Below are 19302 nucleotides of genomic sequence, written 5' to 3' on the forward strand. Positions count from 1 at the left end.
AACTAGGAGCTTCTCAAGGCAGCGTCCACATCTTCTCATAACTCTGTCCTTGCCCCCATACCTGACACTGCCTGGGACACAGTACGTGCACAACAGGTGTTTGCTGCAAGAAGAGACCATCCCATGTAGGGGCTCAATTCTGTCAGTTCTCGGCAGAAAAGAAATCAAGCTGAAGACTTAAAATATCCCCCAAATGATGCCACTTTTCTTTGTAAATGTTTTAAAAAGCTAAGTGGAATAGCACTAACTGAAAATATAAAACCAGCGTAGAGAAATTACAACATGAAGGCAGCTACCTCAACAAGGCAGATGACATATTAACAATGGGTTCTTCTGGGTCAATCCCATCCAATTTAGTTAGACAAATTCTCTGCGGTCCTACCGGGAGCGAAGGCTTAGGAGGCGCCGGCCACTGCGTGTGCCCAGCATCCTTTGGTTCATAACAGTTCCTGTGGGGATTCACAATCACCATTCTTCTTCATTCCAGACGGCTGCCAATCAAGGCCAGAACCATGTCGAACAGAGGTCATCCTTAGGACTTTACACACAGAAGTGCGGTGGGTGTGAGAAGACTGACAGTCTGTGGTGAAGCCACCAGGTGACAATGCAGAGAGAGACAGAGTGAAACAAAGGCAGAAAGATGAGACAAGGCTGTTTGAGTCTCTAGGAGCCCTGCATTCATGGACCTCCCAGTTATGACAGCTGATAAATGCTCCCTTTTGTTTATACCATTCTGGACACAGTTCCTATCACTTGCAAACAAAAGGCTCCCACACAGCGTACTGTCCAGGTTAGTGAGTGGCAGAACTTAAGAGACAAGTTTTCTTTGCTTGTTGCATCACAAGTGGCATAAAAATTATCACGGTAGACAAAACTCAAATGGAAGAAATAGAAAATTCGAACAGACCCACAACTAGTGAAGAAATTGAATCAGTTATCAAAAATCTCCCAACAAATAAGAGTCCTGGGCCAGATGGTTTCCCAGGAGAATTCTACCAGACATTTAAAGCAGAGGTAATATCTATTCTTCTCAAGCTGTTCCAAAAAATAGAAATGGAAGGAAAACTACTGGACTCATTCTATGAAGCCAGCGTCACCTTGATTCCTAAACCAGACAGAGACCCCACAAAAAAGGAGAACTATAGGCCAATATCCCTGATGAACATGGATGCAAAAATTCTCAACAAGATACTAGCAAATCAAATTCAACAGCATATAAAAAGAATTATTCACCATGATCAAGTGGGATTCATTCCTTGGCTGTAGGGCTGGTTCAATATTTGCAAATCAATCAACGTGGTACATAAGAACCATATGATCCTGTCAATGGATGCAGAAAAAGCATTTGACAAAATACAACATCCTTTCTTAATAAAAAAACCCTTAAGAAAGTCAGGATAGAAGGAACATACATAAACATCATAAAAGCCATATATGAAAAGCCCACAGCTAATATCATCCTCAATGGGGAAAAACTGAGAGTTTCCCCCTTAAGGTCAGGAACTCAACAGGGATGTCCACTCCCACTGCTGTTGTTTAACATAGTGTTGGAAGTCCTAGCATCAGCAGACAACAAAATGAAATAAAAGGCATCAAAATTGGCAAAGAAGAAGTCAAACTTTCACTTCTTGCAGATGACATGATCCTTTACATGGAAAACCCAAAAGACTCCACCAAAAGACTGCTAGAACTGATACATGAATTCAGCAAAGTCTCAGGGTACAAAATCAATGTGCAGAAATAGGTTGCATTTTTATACACCAATAATGAAAGAACAGAAAGAGAAATAAAGAAACTGATCCCATTTACAATTACACCAAGAACCATAAAATACCTAGGAATAAACCTAACCAAAGATGTAAAAGATCTATATGCTGAAAACTATAGAAAGCTTATGAAGGAAATTGAAGAAGACACAAAGAAAAGGAAAAACATTCCAAGCTCGTGGATTGGAAGAATAAACACTGTTAAAATGTCAATACTACCCAAAGCAATCTACACATTCACTGCAATTCCAATCAAAATTGCACTGGCATTCTTCTCAAAGCTAGAACAAACAATCCTCAAATTTGTATGGAACCACAAAAAGACCCTGAAGAGCCAAAGTAATATTGAAGAAGAAAACCAAAGCGGGAAGCATCACAATCCCAGACTTTAGCCTCTACAAAGCTGTAATCATCAAGACAGTATGGTATTGGCACAAAAACAGACGCATAGACCAATGGAATAGAACAGAGAACATAAAACTGGACCCACAACATATGGCCAACTAATCTTTGACAAAGCAGGAAAGAACATCCAATGGAAAAAAGTCTCTTTAGCAAATGGTGGGGGGATAACTGGACTACAACGTGCAGAAGAATGAAACTAGACCACTTTCTTACACCATACACAAAAATAAACTCAAAATGGATGACAGACCTAAATGTGAGACAGAAAACCATCAAAAACCTAGAAGAGAAAGCAGGAAAAAAACTTCTCTGACCTCAGCCGCAGCTATTTCTTACTCGACACGTCTCCAAAGGCAAGGGAAATGAAAGCAAAAATGAACTATTGGGACGTCATCAAGATAAAAAGCTTCTGTACTGCAAAGGAAACAATCAACAAAACTAAAAGGCAACTGATGGAATGGGAAAAAATATTTGCAAATGACATATCAGATAAAGGGCTAGTATCCAAAAAACTTACCAAACTCAACGCCCGAAAAAAAATAATCCAGTGAAGAAATGGGCAGAAGACACGAATAGACACTTTTCCAAAGAAGATATCCCCAAATGGCCAACAGACACATGAAAAGAGGCTCAACGTCACTCATCAGGGCAATACAAATCAAAGCCACCCTGAGATACCACCTCACACTGGTCAGAGTGGCTAAAATGAACAAATCAGGAAACAACAGATGCTGGCGAGGATGTGGAGAAATGGGAACCCTCTTGCACTGTTGGTGGGAATGCAAACTGGTGCAGCTGCTCTGGAAAACAGTGTGGAGGTTCTTCAAAAAATTAAAAGAGAGCCACCCTATGACCCAGTAACAGCACTACTAGGAATTTATCCAAGGGATACAGGAGTGCTGATTCATAGGGGCATACGTACCCCAATGTTTATAGCAGCACTTTCAACAATAGCCAAATTATGGAAAGAGCCTAAATGTCCATCAGCTGATGAATGGATAAAGAAGATGTGGTTTATATATTCAATGGGATACTACTTGGCAATGAGAAAGAATGAAATCCTGCCATTTGCAGCAACGTGGATAGAACTGGTATTATGCTGAGTGAGATAAGTCAGTCAGAGAAAGATATCGTATGTCTTCAAATCATATGTGGATCTTGAGAAACTGAACAGAAGACCATGGGGGAAGGGAAGGGGAAAAAATAGTTACAAACAGAGAGGGAGGGAGGCAAACCACAAGAGACTCCTAAATACAGAGAACAAACTAAGGGCGGATGAAGGGGTGGGGGAGAGGGGAAAATGGGTGATGGGCATTGAGGAGGGCACCTTTTGGGATGAGTACTGGGTATTGTATGTCAGCCAATTTGACAATAAATACTATTTATAAAAAATACATAGCCCAATGTACCAGTAAAAAGAGTAATAAAAAAAAATGAAACAATGACCACAAGCCTCCAAAAAAAAATTAAAATAAAAAAAAAACTGTTTAAAAAAATTATCATGGTAGAAAGGGACAAAATCTAATCAAATGTGATTGTCTGCATTCTCTAGAGACTTTCTTTCCTTTCTGTTTTTCTACGTGCATCCCTGACCATACTCTGGCCATTACCTCTTTTTGGCTACACCCAGCTCTAATTACCTGAGCTCCCCACAAGTGCTCCTGAAAGATATCATTTCAAGACAGTCTAGGCTTTGAATTAAGTGCAAGATAGAGAATGGTCCTCATAATCAACAGGTCAGAAGCAATGGTGCCAGAACTTTTTTTTTTTTTAAGTTTATTTATTTATTTTTGAGAGGGAGACAGAGAAAACGAGCAGGGGAGGGGCAGAGAGAGAGAGAGAGAGAGAGAGAGAATACCCCAAGCAGGCTCTGTGCTGACAGTGATGTGGGGCTCAAACTCACAAACTGTGAGATCATGATCTGAGTCGAAACCAATAGTCGGACGCTTAACCGACTGAGCCACCCAGGTGTCCTGGTGTCAGAACTTCTTAATTGTTGGAAAGGAAAATTTCCAAAACCTATTAAGGAAAAAAAAATCCTTCCACAAATAAGTCCTTCGGTGGTCCAAAATTCATCGAGAAGTTGACAGCCTTCTGGCTAGGATGTTATTTTCCAATGACATGAAAAACAATGCACACATACACACCATTTTCATTTTACCTATTTCTGTGGCTAGTTCCCAACATGATCTGGCATCTTCTCTCTACTTAGCTCAAGGTAGGCAGTTGGATGAGGAAAGACGCTAAAGAGGCTGTCATTGCGAAGCCTGGAAGGCAGACACTAAGGATGATGGCAAAGGAGGCCTTCCCCACTTTCCCGTATGAACACGTCACCTTGCCAAGGAGACAGGTTTCAAAGTCAGATGGTCCTGTATGCAAATCTGGAACTTACCAGCTGCAAGATACTGGACAAGTTACTTAACACCTCTGATCTTTAGTATCTTCATCTGCAAAATGGATATATCACGTTTATGTATTGAGCACCAACACTGCCAGGCTCTTGGCAAGGCCTCAAAGTTACAGAGAGAGTAAAAGGTGGTCCACATACACATAAACAGATAGTTTCGACTGCATGTGGATGAGTGTAATAAAGGAAGGCAGACGATTTGCTGCGAATTAAATGAGACAATGGTATGCAAGGTACCTGGCACACTCAGGAAAGATTCTTCTGATTCCCCAAGACAGATCTGTGCATCTAGATTTATAAAATGTGCTAAGATTCTGGTTCAGGAAGACGCTGACCAAGGAATGATTTAGCTGGCTGTCAAGTATTAAAGTGGTTGAAACGGTATATAGGTTGGTAGGTATGTGGCATTAGGGAGAGTCCCTTCTCACCCTTTCAGGGACCAGGCACCTCCCCTGGCCCAGCCTTGCCTGGCTCAGCTTCCTTCCCTTTCTTCTGGCTCAGGTTAGTGGGGGACAGTGGAATGGGAGTGGTTTTTGGATAGTCAGGCTTCTTAGTTGCCTGCAAATCACAGTCACAGACTCTCCTTCCTTATAAAAGTGAATGCTAAGATGCAGGGAACAGATTAGACATCCGCACCAAAAAGCACACTGGTGTCTCATCTAGCACCTTCTGAGAAGAGTGTTACCCTTTGGATAAAGAGGGGGATGGTGCTCCTTGGCCAAGAGCCTACGTGAACTCATGAATTATATATCTGGGAGCTTTTTTACATTCCTCTTCCCTGCTGCTCTACAGGAACCATATTAAATCGAGTTACATACCTCAGGGAATTGCTTTGAAACACATGGGTTATTTATCACGTTACACTGTTATAAGAATTTGTGAACCTTACAAAGAGAAGCCTGCACATGTGTTTTACCACATTTTTATATCCCAATGCCTGTCAACTTTCCAACTTGTCCCAGGCAGGCTGTTCGATTCATCCCCTGGTCACAAAATCATTTTCACTCTTCCTTCCTCCCCAAACTATCTTGTCCCCTTTCCTCACTAAGCAAAAATCCATCCTGTTCACAGCCTAATTTGGGTTTCTTTCAAGTACCTCTTGATGGCTTCCCTTTTGGGCATCCCTCAACCCTATCTCCACTTCCGAGGGGTTCATTACTGAAACCCTGAAGGGAAGGGAAGGCTATGGATTTTAGATAAATTGCCAGTGCCTGGTGTCAGCCCAATTTATGGCAGTAAGATTACAGTGAAGAACAAACATACTGCGGTGGACAACCTGACAGCAGCCCCATGGTGTCTGCCTCCTGGTGTTCAGGCCTTTGTGTCATCTCCTCCCTTGGGTGGGGGTGGGACCTGTGACTTGCTTCTAACCAAGAGAACACAGCAAAGGTGATGGGATGTATGTAAGTGCATATAGATAGCTATGCTACATAAAGCTGTACTGTCTATCCCATGAGGAGCTGCTGCCCCTCGCTGGCTTTGATGAAACAAGGGGCAATGTTGGGGAAGGCCACGTGGCAAGGAATGGAGGGAAGTCTCCAGCTGACAGCCAGCACGAGCTGTGGACCTCAGCCAACAGGTGGCAAGAAACTGAATGTTGCCAACAACCACATGAGCTGAGAAGCAGATCCTGCCCCAGTTGAGCTTTGGATGAGACAGCAGCCCCGGGAAGCACCTTCACTGCAATCATGTGAGAGTCTGAAACAAAGAACCCTGCTAAGCTGTGCCCAACTGCTAGCCCACAGTGACTGTGAGATAATGAATGTGTGTTGTTTTAAGCTACAACCTGTGTAGTAATACTGCTATGCTGGAATAGATAACTGAATATACACACAGAGGAAGAGAAAAGCACCCTCTGGCATCTGTGAGCCCAGCTGGCACTCTCAGCAAAGCCTGGATGTGTGGGAGCCGGTCTGTGCATACTAGGTATTCATGTTAAACATAAACAATTCCAAAGAGTGTCAACATCACACAAGGTCTTACAGATACAGGTAAAAACACGACCACTCTGTAATCACGTCTGAGCATGGACAAAACCTGATCACTGTTCAAACCACAAACATGACCAACCATCCCCCTATACCAGCTAACAGGAGCATACAGCTTTAACCTTGATTCGTTCCCACCTTTCTAGAATTTTTTTCATCTCTCCCATCTTACTGATACAATTTATTTAGACACTCCTTTATAGAACTGCCCTTCCTTAAAACATCCAACACAGAGCAAAGTCCTACTTTCTTGGTCCTTCCTCAAATCAGCTAAAGTGAGCCCGAATTCCATAGTAAGTTTTTCCTAATGCCTCCTTACTGAGATGCCATTTGGTTCCTCACTGGTGAGTAGTCTCCCTCACTACCACCAGCAATAAACCTAACTGTTCAGTGACAGTTGTGTTCCTGGTGGTCTCTGGTGGGAGGACATTGGCAAAACAAGAGCAAACAAATAAAGCGAACAGCATCTACAACAAAGTCTTTCTATGAAAGTTGCATTAAAAACCCATGCAAAGAAGCACTGACTTGGGGGAGTGGGGGAAACAGGAGAATCCTACCCCCAGACATTCTAAGCCATTGTATTGGCTGTCCTGCTCAGAAGACCCCTCACTTGGTGGGAGGTGGCCACCTGCTGTGTTTACAGTAGGTCATAACTCCCAGTTTCGGGAGACATCCCTTCCCCAACTACACCATCTGTGCACAATCACTTGAGAAGAATATTGCACGGCGGGTCAGAGCAGAACTAATTTGTCGTCAAGGCTCCTGAGACAGGGAAAGCAAAGCTGGATGCTTCAACAGACATCAACGGTTTAGGGGGATAGACGGAGTACGGCTGGGGAAGGAAGGATGTGAAACAATGCCCTGTAAATCTGATTTTACCGATACTACATCTCCGCCAGACCAGAATCAGTTATGTGCAAAATGATTAATCACTGTCTCCCTGAAATAGTCAAGGTCCTGCTGCCCATTCTTAGGAGAGGGAAAAAAATCTAACACTGAAATATGACTTTCAGGCTTTAGTTCATTCTATACACTTTTAATAAAGTGGAACAAAAAATTTTGCCTTGGGCTTGGTTGAGTTATGGGGTTTGTCTCCTAAGCGGCAAAGCTTATTCCTCGACCCAATCACCAAACTGGGCCCAAGTTATAAGAAGCCTGGTAGAGGAGAAATGCCTGTGCTATACCTCCGGCATCGATTTATCAGATGCGATAATCGCTCTGAGAGACAGGTTTTCTCTTTATATGTATAGAAAAATAGGCACTGCAGAGGAAAATTTACTGAGCTAACGGGCAGATGCTGTTGGCTTTGCGTGGCATGCATGTTTTTGACAAATGTTGCTGATGAATTACAACTTGACTCCATCAATGCTGCGAAAGGGTGTAGGGGCAGAGAACAAATCCTTGAGGCATCACCTGAGGCAAAGATGCCAGCCAGGCCCCCACATACCTTCTCCGCGTACTCGGACACAATCTGCTTGATCTCTGCGGAGCAGAGTCCCACGATCTGGCCCACGGAGCTCGCGGTGAGACGGCTCTGCAATCACAGGGATGGGGTGTGTGTAAGGCCATGCCTTGTCTTTCACAGAACTGGAAAATGCTCTGAGTAGTATACCAAAACAGATAATATTCCCTGGGGGAAAAGTACTCTGGCTTTTGTCTAGGCATTCATCAACAAGGAAGGGAGAAAACAATCCTCGGGACAAATGTTAAGCCCTCTCTCTACCTCCTGAGTCATTCAACTGTGCCAGATTCTCCCTGGTCCCCGGGTACCTCTGGAAAATCATTCCTTACCTCACACACCCCATCTCAAGGTCTCTTCCTATGGGTCACTGACAGAGCCTACAGGGAACTTGGAGGGCTTAGGACTCAGGGAAAAAAGAAGTACAAATGGGAAATATAGAGGAATCTCGGAACTCCCCAAATATCTCTTTACTGCCATAGGCCTTCTCTGGCCTAAAAAGGAAGGATCCTTTCAAAGCCCTTGGTTAAACCTTTTGGACAGGCCTTGAGGTCTGGGCAGACCAACTATAAATGCAGTATTCTATTTTCTACCTAGATCGTGTGGGAAGGAAACAGAAAGTAAGGGCTCTTCTGGAATGGTTGGTTATGGAGAGGCAGGGCTGAACCATGGCTCTTCTACAGAAGCCCTTGGGATGCTGTCTCAGCAGGGACATTCCACTCTCACAAGGGTCCTTCAAGCCCCACAGAGGTTCCCATGGACAGCGACACTATGTATTGGTAAAAAGCTTCCTAAAAGAAAGATCTCAAGGAAACAGGAAGCACTGAGTGCTGAAAACACAGGGTTCTCTTAAAGGTGGTCCCCCTGTAAGGAGGCCCCACAGAACAGCGCAGGGCAGTTCCAAGTCCCCACCTCTACACTGCGCCCTCCCCACACAGTCTCCCCTCACCTCTTCATTCGCCATGGCGGTCATCTTGGTCATCAGTGACTGAATTCGCTGCTGAAAGAGGAGTGGGAGAAGTAGCAGTGAGTGGACCCGACTGCATAAGACTTCCACAACATGTCTAAACAGATCTCTGCGCCACAATCCAAGGCTTGTTTTACGTGATCTGTTATAGTGAGCCTTACGGGGCAGGGGCAGGAGAGGAGGGGGGTGAGAAAAGGAAACTGGAAAGGGTGTGACAGGCCAGCTAACAGCAGGTGACTGAGGGAGGCAGCTGGCCATTTTGCAAAGCTGGGGATGAAAGGGAAATTTCTCCCCAGATGATTTAAACAGAAGCCTCAGGGGACTCATGTGGGCCGCACACCTCTTCCGCAGCTTGAAGCTCATCTTCTTCCTGAGCATCGGCTCTTTCTGCAGCCGAGAGCCCCACAGGGAGTGTCGTTTTCTTGTCCTCGGCCTGGAAGGGAAGATGCAAAAGTAGCTGAGCACTCGAGATGAAGACTCAGCAGAGAAAGGACAACAATGCAAGGCACGAGTCTGGGAAAGAAAGCACACGCATCTGGAAAGGTGTAGCAGTCCCTGACAAGTGGAAAATCCACAGACCTGAGCTTCCATTTCAAATACAGACCAAGCAGGCTGAGCTCCAGGCCTTGGCCAATGCCTATATCCATTTCTGAACTGCTTGCTGATTAAATTCCTATCAGGTCGTACACATTTGCCAGCCTTATACTTTGACAGGGTCTCTCCCCTACTTTAATGCCTTCGAGAGTAAATCACTGCCGAACAGAGTGCTTTTTTCAAACTGCCAGTTGAGACCCATCAGTGGGATATGAAAGTAATTTAGCAGGTATGACCAGCATCTATATAAATTGAACAAAAATAATAGAACAGGACATATCAGAGTGTTTTACATGTAGTAAAGGGTTAACTTTTGTTAACAAAAGGGAAGCTTTTGTTTTTGAGGTGTCTGCGCGTGGGTACTGAAATCACAATGAAAAACAGGATTCTTACTGCCAAGAAGCAGTCAATGAAGTTTAAAAACCTCTTGTGTGAAGGATAAAAATCTAAACTGCTTTGCTTGGTGATTAAGCTTCATGCTCCGGACCCAGCCTCAGGCTCTAAATGTACCACACTCAAGACACCCGGATTAGATGCTGTTCCTCAAACATGGGCTGGAAGTCTAGAGTGCCCTGTTTTAATACCATCTCTGCCACCCATCAGCTAGATGACCTCAGGCTTACCTTCTCTGGATATCAGGGTCTTCTAGGGTGGAAAAAGAGAACTGGTCTCAGACACCCTTCTCAGACCATCCCAGTGCTAGGATGCTTTTCTACGACATGCCCATAATTGACCCCAGGGAGCACCGTGAGCTCCTATACAGGTATATCTACACACGTATCCCCTGCTTTTCAAAGTTCACATCAGGCCACTTTGCTTTCACAGAAGACCTACGTGAGTACCTGTTGTTGCTAACCAAAAGAAATCTGAAAAGGATTTTCACTTTTACAAAAAAAGGTGCAAGTGAAACCAGTTTTCAGGGCTGGTTTAGCAGTGAGCCATTCATTATGGAGGCAGCGCGTGCCCTGGGCAGTGAGTGCGGCCCACCGAGCTCCCGCCCTGGGACTGACTCTCGGCATCTCAGCATCAAGCTGCCAGAGCTCAGAACTGTATCTGAACATCTGTGCTTCATCTCAATTTATTTTGTGTACCTGTTAGCGAGGTGTGTTCCACAGTATCAGAGAAGCCTACGAGAGGTTATTTTTTTTAGGTGTAGGAACACTCAAAATTTTTTTCATATAAATGAATGGCAACTGCTTCTTTCCTTTACTCCATTTTAGCTTATAAAAGGCTTCATACATATGCTCTGCTTTATGATACTGGAAGAAACCTGTATCTATAGGGGACAAGACAAGCCCAAAGTGAATACTATTTAACGGGCATTGCATGATTTTTCCAATCATAATTAATACATCCAATACCCATACGCATAGACAATTTTTTCAGACTAAATTACATATCATATCGAATGTACACATCAAATTCTTATTCTATATCAGACACTACCTGACATTACTCAACTCCAGAAAACACCTAGCGTCGGCGGAAACGACTGTTGAGTTGAATAAAAACACAAATGTGAAAAAAAATAAATAATGAGAAAACAAACAAAAAGGCATCATAATCAGTCCATGACTGATTACTAATGAACTACTGCTACAGATAAAATAGCCATTGCTTATAGATATCTCTGTGATGGGTGATTTTATATCCTTTACATTTCAGCCTTCACAACAATGCTGTGAGGCAATACGATTACTGCCCTTATTTTGTAGATGCTGTGAACTAAGGCACGACAATTAAGTACATTGTCCAAAGTCACGCAGTGGAGGGATTTGAAACCAGCCAGTTTGGCTTCAGAACACATGCTCCTGGTCACTATTCAGGCCCCCTGCTGACTGAGGCAACAATTCCTACATAAAGCAGAGGGAGGCTGGGAGCCAGGGAAGGCTTCCTGGAAGGACTGAGGGATGGGGTTCTGGACGGAGGCAGGGGTGGCAGGAGAACAGAGCTGAGGGAGTAAGTGTCCCATGCAAGACTATCTGGGTGTCTGATGGGGAATGAGGAAAAAAATGGTATCAATAGATCTTGAACTACAGGACTCTGCTTTTTAAGAGGCCACTGACAACATTAGTTAGTGCTTTATTTAAAAGAGTGATTAAGGGCAGAGACTTTGATGTCACACAGACCTGGGTTCAGATTCTTATCATGGCAAATTAGGAGCTTGCGTGATCTTGGACAAATCAGGGAACTTCTCTGGGCCTCAGCTTTCTGACCTCAGCTTTTCTGAAAAAAGGTAGCAAGCATCCTCCTCATAGAGATGTTCAGGGAAGTAAGTGAAACAAATACACGCAGAGCCCTGAACAAAGGGCCTGAAACACAGTAAAGGTTTGGCACTGTAAGACTGACATGACAGCCCTGCAGCCAACAACTGAAGATCATCAGGAAATATCTGAATTAAGAGAAAGTTTTGAGACTGCTTTGTGAAGTTAGAAATCCCCTCTTGACTTACCTGATTTCTCCACGCTAGGTACTAGGTTGTCTTAGGGCAGGCCTGTAATATGTGGCTGTGTTCTAGCTCACTGCGAACATCCTGTTCACATCTGTCTAGGGTCTCTCTCATCAGATGGGGAGTGCTCAGGGCCCTGGGAATGGACTTCATCGTCACACTTTTGGAGTTATCAGAGTGCACAGAACTGCCCCCGGGGCCATGACTTCCAATCACCTCTCACTTTGAGCCCTGCGATGAGGCTGCTGCCTCAGCTCCCCGACTTGCCAAGGTGGCTGGCTGCAGATACAAGGGAGGTGCGGTGGCCAAAGGCAGCTGGTACATCCCTCGTGCGCCAGGCTGCCCAGCGACCAGAGCACGGACATCCCACTCTTGCTAGGCGGGCAGCCTGTCAGTGTCAGACAGACAAGGGCGGGGGGGGGGGGCTTCCATCTCTCCAATGTTCTCTCCCATTATCTATGCTTGTCTTACCTTCTCTGTTTTGCTCTGGCGGCTAAATCCATATCTCCTGCAGGCCACAAAAAAGGGGAGTTCAATTACTATTCAAAAGTCACACAAATTTGGTCAAATGCATTTTGGTTGGAGTTTTATACGCAAAGTACCAAAGAAAATTTAGGCCATATAATAACTGGAGAAAATGTTTTAAATGCCTGAACCAGAAACATGTTCCACTGTTCTTGAACAAAGGGCCAGCCATTCTGTTTGTCATGTGAATACTACCAATGGCAACTCTCAGAGGGTGCAGAGTACAGTATTTTCTTTAAGTACAACCATTACTCTTTGAACCAGGAGCTGCATTGCAGATCCACGGTTTAAACTAAAAGCCTTAAAACTTTCTGTACAAACGGGAGTGTGTTTGCTTGGGCTAAGCATGCTCTCTAATGGCTACATTCAGAATCTGGGGTCCAGCCCATTTTTCATTCTCAAACATAGTCCAAGCAGGATGTCAACAGTGTTATGTGTTCACTTCAGGCAACCTTAAATTCAAAGAAACTCAAAAATGCAATTTAGTTTAAATTAGTTTATTTTTAGGCTCTTTTTTTTTTTCTGTTAAGCAACACTGCAAAATCCATTCAACCTAAGACAAAAAGCATTATGCAAAACACCCTACCTCACTTACCTTCCAAATAGGTTAAAAGGAAATAAAGTTACACGCAGCCACTTAAGAGAAACCAATCAAAGACTCCTGCTCTACTTTTACTGACACCATGCTGACACCACGTGTTGGTCACTGGGTCGGTACGCTGGCCTCCAGCCCCACTGTGTTCCCGCTCTTCCTCCCACCTCCTATCTGGCTTCCAGTGGCCTCATCCGCATGAGTCAATGGCAGGCCTCTTCCCTCCTGGGCATCCACTGCCTGACACAGAGCTCTGCACATCCTGGGCTGTTCTCCTCCTTTCCTATTCACACCTCGCACCTCAGCTCTCGAGCTACCTCCTCCCCAAAGCATCCCCCACGCGTGGACACTCTGCCTGGGCCAATCCATCCCACACCTGTACATGTTCCTCCACCTCCCAGAGACAATCATGTCCAACTGCCTGTATGCACGTGTGCATCCATTTCCCAGAGGGCATGGGAGCCACTTTTACATTTAGTATGTCTAATGTAGAACAAATAAACTAAAGATAAGTGGAAGAAAATGCAGAAATCAAGAAGCCAAAGCATCACCTGGTCTTGCAGTAGGTTGTCATGTAACTGGAGAGACCAAAGAAAGAGTCCAGGCCGGGCACAGTGTGCCCACTCATTAGGCATAACTCTGTAGGCCCAAAGTGCAGCAGACTGAGGCTAAATTCTGAGGATCCACACACACTCTCTACAGGACCTTATGGCAAATCCTGTGAATTGGTTTCACGATATCTCCGCACCCTCCCGTACTGCAGAGGCTGGAAAACAAGACTCTATTTTCTACACTCCTGTGCACCTAGGGCCTGGAGTGCTATGTAGGCTCCACCTGTCAGGTGCACTTACTGGAGATCTGAATGTGCAGCAGCTACGTGAGGAGAGAGGGAGGGTATGAAGGGTGTGTTGTATGACTGTGGGTCACACCGATACCCTGGTTGGGGGCCAGCAGCTGTCACAGTGGTGTTCTGATTTTGGCGGAAGTGTTGTGGTCTCTCTGTCAGCAGCTGTCGTATCGGCTTCCTAACCCCACAGGCCACTAGCTAGCTTCCCGGTGGTGGAGGCAAGAAGCAGCATCCTTGGAGGCCCAGTTCTGATGTGCTACTTGGGGAGTGACCCTGGCTTGGTCTAGGTCCCACCTCTCAAACCTTCCCAAGGATCCATGTAGTCAACCTCTTCTGCTGAAACTGGCCAGAGGGTTTAGGTTCTCACCCAGTGAACCCCGGCCAACAGAGGGTCTCACCAAAGTTTCCCCCTCCTAGAAGTAATCCTGCACCATGGGTGTTCCTTCGTTTTCCAGGCCTTTAGTTCATGTAGACCCTTGGGGCAGAAGACATGCTCTTAGGCAGACAGCCTTCATCTAAGGCCCCTGAAAACTATGGATTTTCCAAATGAAGCAGTAAACAACTAAATGTGGGAGACTGGATTTCTAGGCTCCTTCTACTCCTTCATAAAGACAGAGGCTGTGGGAAGGCCTTTCTGACCACCCAAAGGCCTAGGTTAGGCCCCACAGGTATGCACTTCTGTGTTTACACCATCAACGTGCTCATCTCACAGTGTGCGATAATTATGTCTAATCCTATAACTCTGTTGAACTCCTTTAACAAGAGTGCTTCACTCATTTTTTTAAAATAATTTTTTAAATTGAGATATGACTTGTATAACATAAAATTTATCATTTGATACTATATACTTCAGTGATTTTCAGTAGATTCACTCTTTGTACAACCATCACCACTATCAAATTCCAGAACAGTCCCATCACTTCAAAAAGAAACTCTGTATCTATTAGCAGTTAGTCCCAATTCCCCTCTCCAGCCCCTGGCTACCACTTACCGATTTTCCATCTCTACGGATTTGCCTATTCTGGACATATCCTATAAACTAAATTTTATGCGGCCTTTTGTGACTGGCTTCTTCACTTAGTATGTTTTCAAAGTCCATCCATACTACAGTATGAATCAGTACTTCACTGCTTTTTATGACTAGGTAATATCCCTTTATATGGATAAACCACACTTTGCTTATCTATTCCTCGGCTGATGGACAATTGGGTTGTTTCCACTTTTTCGTGAACAGTGCTGCTATGAATGTTCACAGACAGCTCCATCAGCTTTTGTATCCTCAGCACCTAGGACAGCTCCTGGCACACAGTAGGTACTCAAGAAATGTATACTGAATGAAGAGTCTGGCTGATTTTTCTAAAGCCCTCCTTCTCCGTGTGACATGGTGACACTACTTCCATGACAAAGAGCTGTCCCCAGATGCCTATTAATTCCTGTCTCATTATGTTCACTGGTTGAGAGGTCTCTGGGAGACTTCCATGTTGCTTGAGCTTCACCAAGAGAACATGGTATCCCTTTCTGGCCTATCACCCCTCAAAAAGAACAACGGGATGCTTCAACTTATTTCTACAAAGCATTTACTTCTCTTTTATCTTTCATAGGTATGCTGCTCTCTCCTCCCACCTCCCTCTCCTCTTACCCTGTCTGCCCTGCCCTTGCCTCACAAGTGTCAGTCTGATCTGTGCTGCCACATGCTTCAATTTGTTTCTGCCTTTCCCTCTGTTAGCTCTGACCAACCAGCCCTGCTGATGTCTTACACTGTCAGCACCAACAGAGCTCTGGTCTCTTTTCACCCACTTGACTTCCTCACGCCCTACACCTTACACTTGATCTTTAACATCAAGGATATACACCTTCTAGAACAGCATAGTCTGAAAAACATATAATGAGAGCTAAATATATTACTTTAAATAAGTAGGTTCACACATTCAGGTTATTCCAAACAAACTTGAACATTTTCCAATAACTAAATCAAGCCTGAGTCTTTCAGTGCTACTTAATTAAAATTAAAATTCTGTTCTTGAATCACATTAGTCATATTTCAAGTACACAATAGCCACATATGGCTAATAGCTACCATACTGGACATCACAGTTCTAGAAAACAAACTAACCTTCAAAAACAACTGCCCCAGGGCAAATTAAGACAGGTACCAAACTATGTGAAATAAAACAAGGGCATAAAAAAGCTCTAAATACTAAGGGCTGTGGGCCCTGTTCTTTGTTCATTTCACAGGTATCTGCTTAACTACGAGCGGTCCCAGGCCTTACCATCACAGAGGATCCAAACAGGTTGGGAGAGACATGCCATATTTCCTTTACTAAGTACAGAATAATTCAAAGCAACTAAAATTAGGCCTCAAATGGTGTGGAATAAGCCAACACCAGTATTCTAGTGGTAGTGCTTCCAAATTCCACTTGCAAGTTGTTAAAAAGAGAGCCATGGGCCCAAGGTGGAATCCCTCACCCCTGTGAACAAACCAAGACTTAACTGCAGCTTCAACCTCTCTAGGAGTGGAATTTTAACCCAATCAGTCTGAAATCTTCTGGTCAGCACCAAAGAGGTAATCTGTCATATGGACTCTCCCCATCTTCCAGAAGAAGATGAGGTAATCCACTTAATAAGATTCCCTCCTTTCCCCCTAAAGGAAGGTGACCTTGCCTGAAACAATCCTTTCTTTCTAAGGATTGCTAATAACTTCTTGCCTTACCTTCCTTCCTATAAAAACCTTCCATTTTGTACAGCTCTTGGGAGCTCATCTCTACTTGCTAGATGGGAGGCTGCCGGATTCATGAGTCACTTAATAAAGCCAATTAGATCTTCAAATGTACTCCGCTGAATTTTGTTTTTTTTTTAAACAAAGTCAAATATACCGCACATAAAATGCATTTCCCCACAGTGGCAGTTTTAAAGCATGGTTAGGTGTTTTAATTTAGCTCCTAAAAGCTGATTGGACCCATAATAAAATTGAAATATTATAGACTTACAATTTTAAGTGTAAAGTCAAAACTACGAGTCTTGTTTTTCCAAAGCCATAACATTTAAACAAACCTATCCAAACATGTTTTTAACAGGCACACACCATCCTTAAGGCCTTCAGCATGGGTGACCAGGCTCAAAGTTCAACTTCATTTTAGTGACTGAGAGTTAAAAAAAGGTGGAAGCAGCTGGAATGTTGACCTCCAAGCCACTGTGGGCCCAAGCTAATGAGTAATCTTCAACCCCAAAGAGTTTCAGACCTTCTAACTCCAGGAGTCAAAATACTTTCCCTCTTTTCAAAAGGTGAGATAATGAGGAAACTAGAGGCACTGACAAGAGATGGGGGTTCGGATTCCCAGGTGGGGATGAGCAATTAAGGGGTGCCACGATGTTGATACTCAAGGGAGAGACAGGATAGAGGTGAGTGAGTCCCGGGACCAGTGAAGGCCCGGCCTTGCCTGACTGGGGAAGGGAAGGGAGAGTGTGCAAGACTTCTCAGGCTTGGGGGAGGGCTCGTGGTGGGGTACAGAGCACACAGGAACAAGGAAAGCTGAAAGGAGAGCCGTGTTTGGATCTACGGGTCATATTTAAGGGCATCTGAGAACTGAAAACTGCTGCTGTTAACGATGATTATGGTGATGAGGATGATGAGGGCAGAGCCTAACAACCGACATTTACTGTTTCCCACACAGGACAAACTATCCAAAGCTCTTCACATTTATATTGTTAACGTAATCCTCATTTAATGGGCCAGACCTCCATGGAGGGGATGGTACTGACAGAACCCCCGAGGAAAAAGTCTGATAGCCAGAAAGGAGGGGAGGGCCTTCCCAAGGAGGGGGCATGAAATGCACACTTGCTGGGGCTTTAAGTTTTTTCCAGTTTGCCCCATCAGTTTTAATAAGCACTCTCTTTGTTCAGTGTCAGACCAAACAACAAAGACTGGGCTTGTCTTTCTAAAACGAGGAGCCAAACTTCCCCTGGAGGTTCAAACAGTATTTGTAGATAACGACAATGGCACGCTTTTGGAGTCCCAACAACACCTGAGTTCAAGTCCCAGTGTGAGGCTCTTAATAGTTCTTAGTAGTAGTTAACAGTGGACTTTGGGCAAGTTATTGTTTAAATTTTCTGAATGCTGTCTTTACCATTCTCAAAAGAGAAAACTGAGCTAACTAAACCATCAAAATGTCCTAAGTACCCACTTCCCCACCTCTCACGAACTCACCCTCTCCTCATCAGGAAAGCTAAAAAGAAAGCAAAACCATCCTTCTCCTAAAAAAAAAAAAAAAAAAATCCTTCATCAAATACCTACCCTAAGCTTAGAACACAGAAGTCAGTCTACCCCACCGACAGGAATTAAGATTGATAGGGACACACTCTGCACTTTCTTACTCCAAGTTTGAGGAGAGTCACAAAGAAAACCTGTGGATTGCTCCCTTCCCTAAAGAAAGCCCCACCAGACTCTGGGCAGGGATGTCCTGAAGTTGCCCAGCCATCGTATGATAAGAATGACTACCCTCTACAACACATGCAAAAGAGCCAGTTTAAAACTGGGATTTTCAAAACAAAATGGTGAAATGTCGTCAGCCTGGTCGCGGTGAGGTGGACAGTTTACTGAATCCCTGACTCCTTTACACACCCAGGAACGTTTGGAGCATCCATGACAATGGAAAACATGAAGGTATCAACAACAGAAACCATGAAAACCACAACATTCTCCTGAGTATTCTTTGGCCCTGGAACATGTGATACCCAGGGAGGTGGTCTCTCCAGCTCTGGCTCCCCCAGACTCACATGCCTACCTACACTGGGGCGTGGCTGCAAAACCCCATCATAGTGCCCGGGGCCTGCGACCTGCCAGTTGCTTAGGGCCCAAAACTCCGAAAGGGCCCCACACCTGGTTGTTGCTGCTGTCTTGAAATTCTTAACAATTAAGCCTTATCAATAATGATTAATTAACAAGGGGCCTTGCATTTTCATTTTATACTGGGCCCTACAAACTATGTGGATGGTCTGGTGGTGCCTGACTCAGAAGAGGAATTCAATTCACAGCAGCAACTGGTGAGCCGTGGAGCGGCCGGCACACCCGGCTTAGGGCCAGAACAACACCTTCCTTGGAATGGAAGGGACCGGCTTCCATCCTTAGGAAGAGGGACCGGACACCACACCACCCCCTCAACAACAAAGAGGGAAAGAAGCGTGGCAAGTTTTTCTGAAGTGTTTTTCCACTTGGAAGGTGGAGTGTCTATAAACCAACGAAGCCTACTTTCCTTCTCATTCTCTCCAGCACTAGTACTGGAGCACTGCCCCTCCAGAGGGAGCGG

The 19302-nt window shown here is 44.5% G+C and overlaps 1 protein-coding gene across 1 annotated transcript in view; it reads right to left on the reverse strand.

Annotated features, from left to right (window-relative positions):
* Positions 1–19302, reverse strand: part of CCDC93 (coiled-coil domain containing 93) — a 92928-nt gene that overhangs the window by 42483 nt on the left and 31143 nt on the right. The window contains exons 8-11 of the mRNA XM_047082888.1: positions 12507–12543; positions 9333–9425; positions 8975–9025; positions 8014–8100 (exon numbers count right to left, since the gene is read on the reverse strand). Of these exons, the coding sequence (XP_046938844.1) occupies positions 8014–8100; positions 8975–9025; positions 9333–9425; positions 12507–12543 (268 nt within the window). The remainder of the gene's footprint in view (positions 1–8013; positions 8101–8974; positions 9026–9332; positions 9426–12506; positions 12544–19302) is intronic.

The sequence above is a fragment of the Lynx rufus genome, unplaced genomic scaffold (assembly GCF_022079265.1).
Source record: "Lynx rufus isolate CCGP_SWC_20201006 ecotype Redwood Valley unplaced genomic scaffold, mLynRuf1.p SCAF_2, whole genome shotgun sequence".
Lineage (NCBI taxonomy): Eukaryota > Metazoa > Chordata > Mammalia > Carnivora > Felidae > Lynx > Lynx rufus.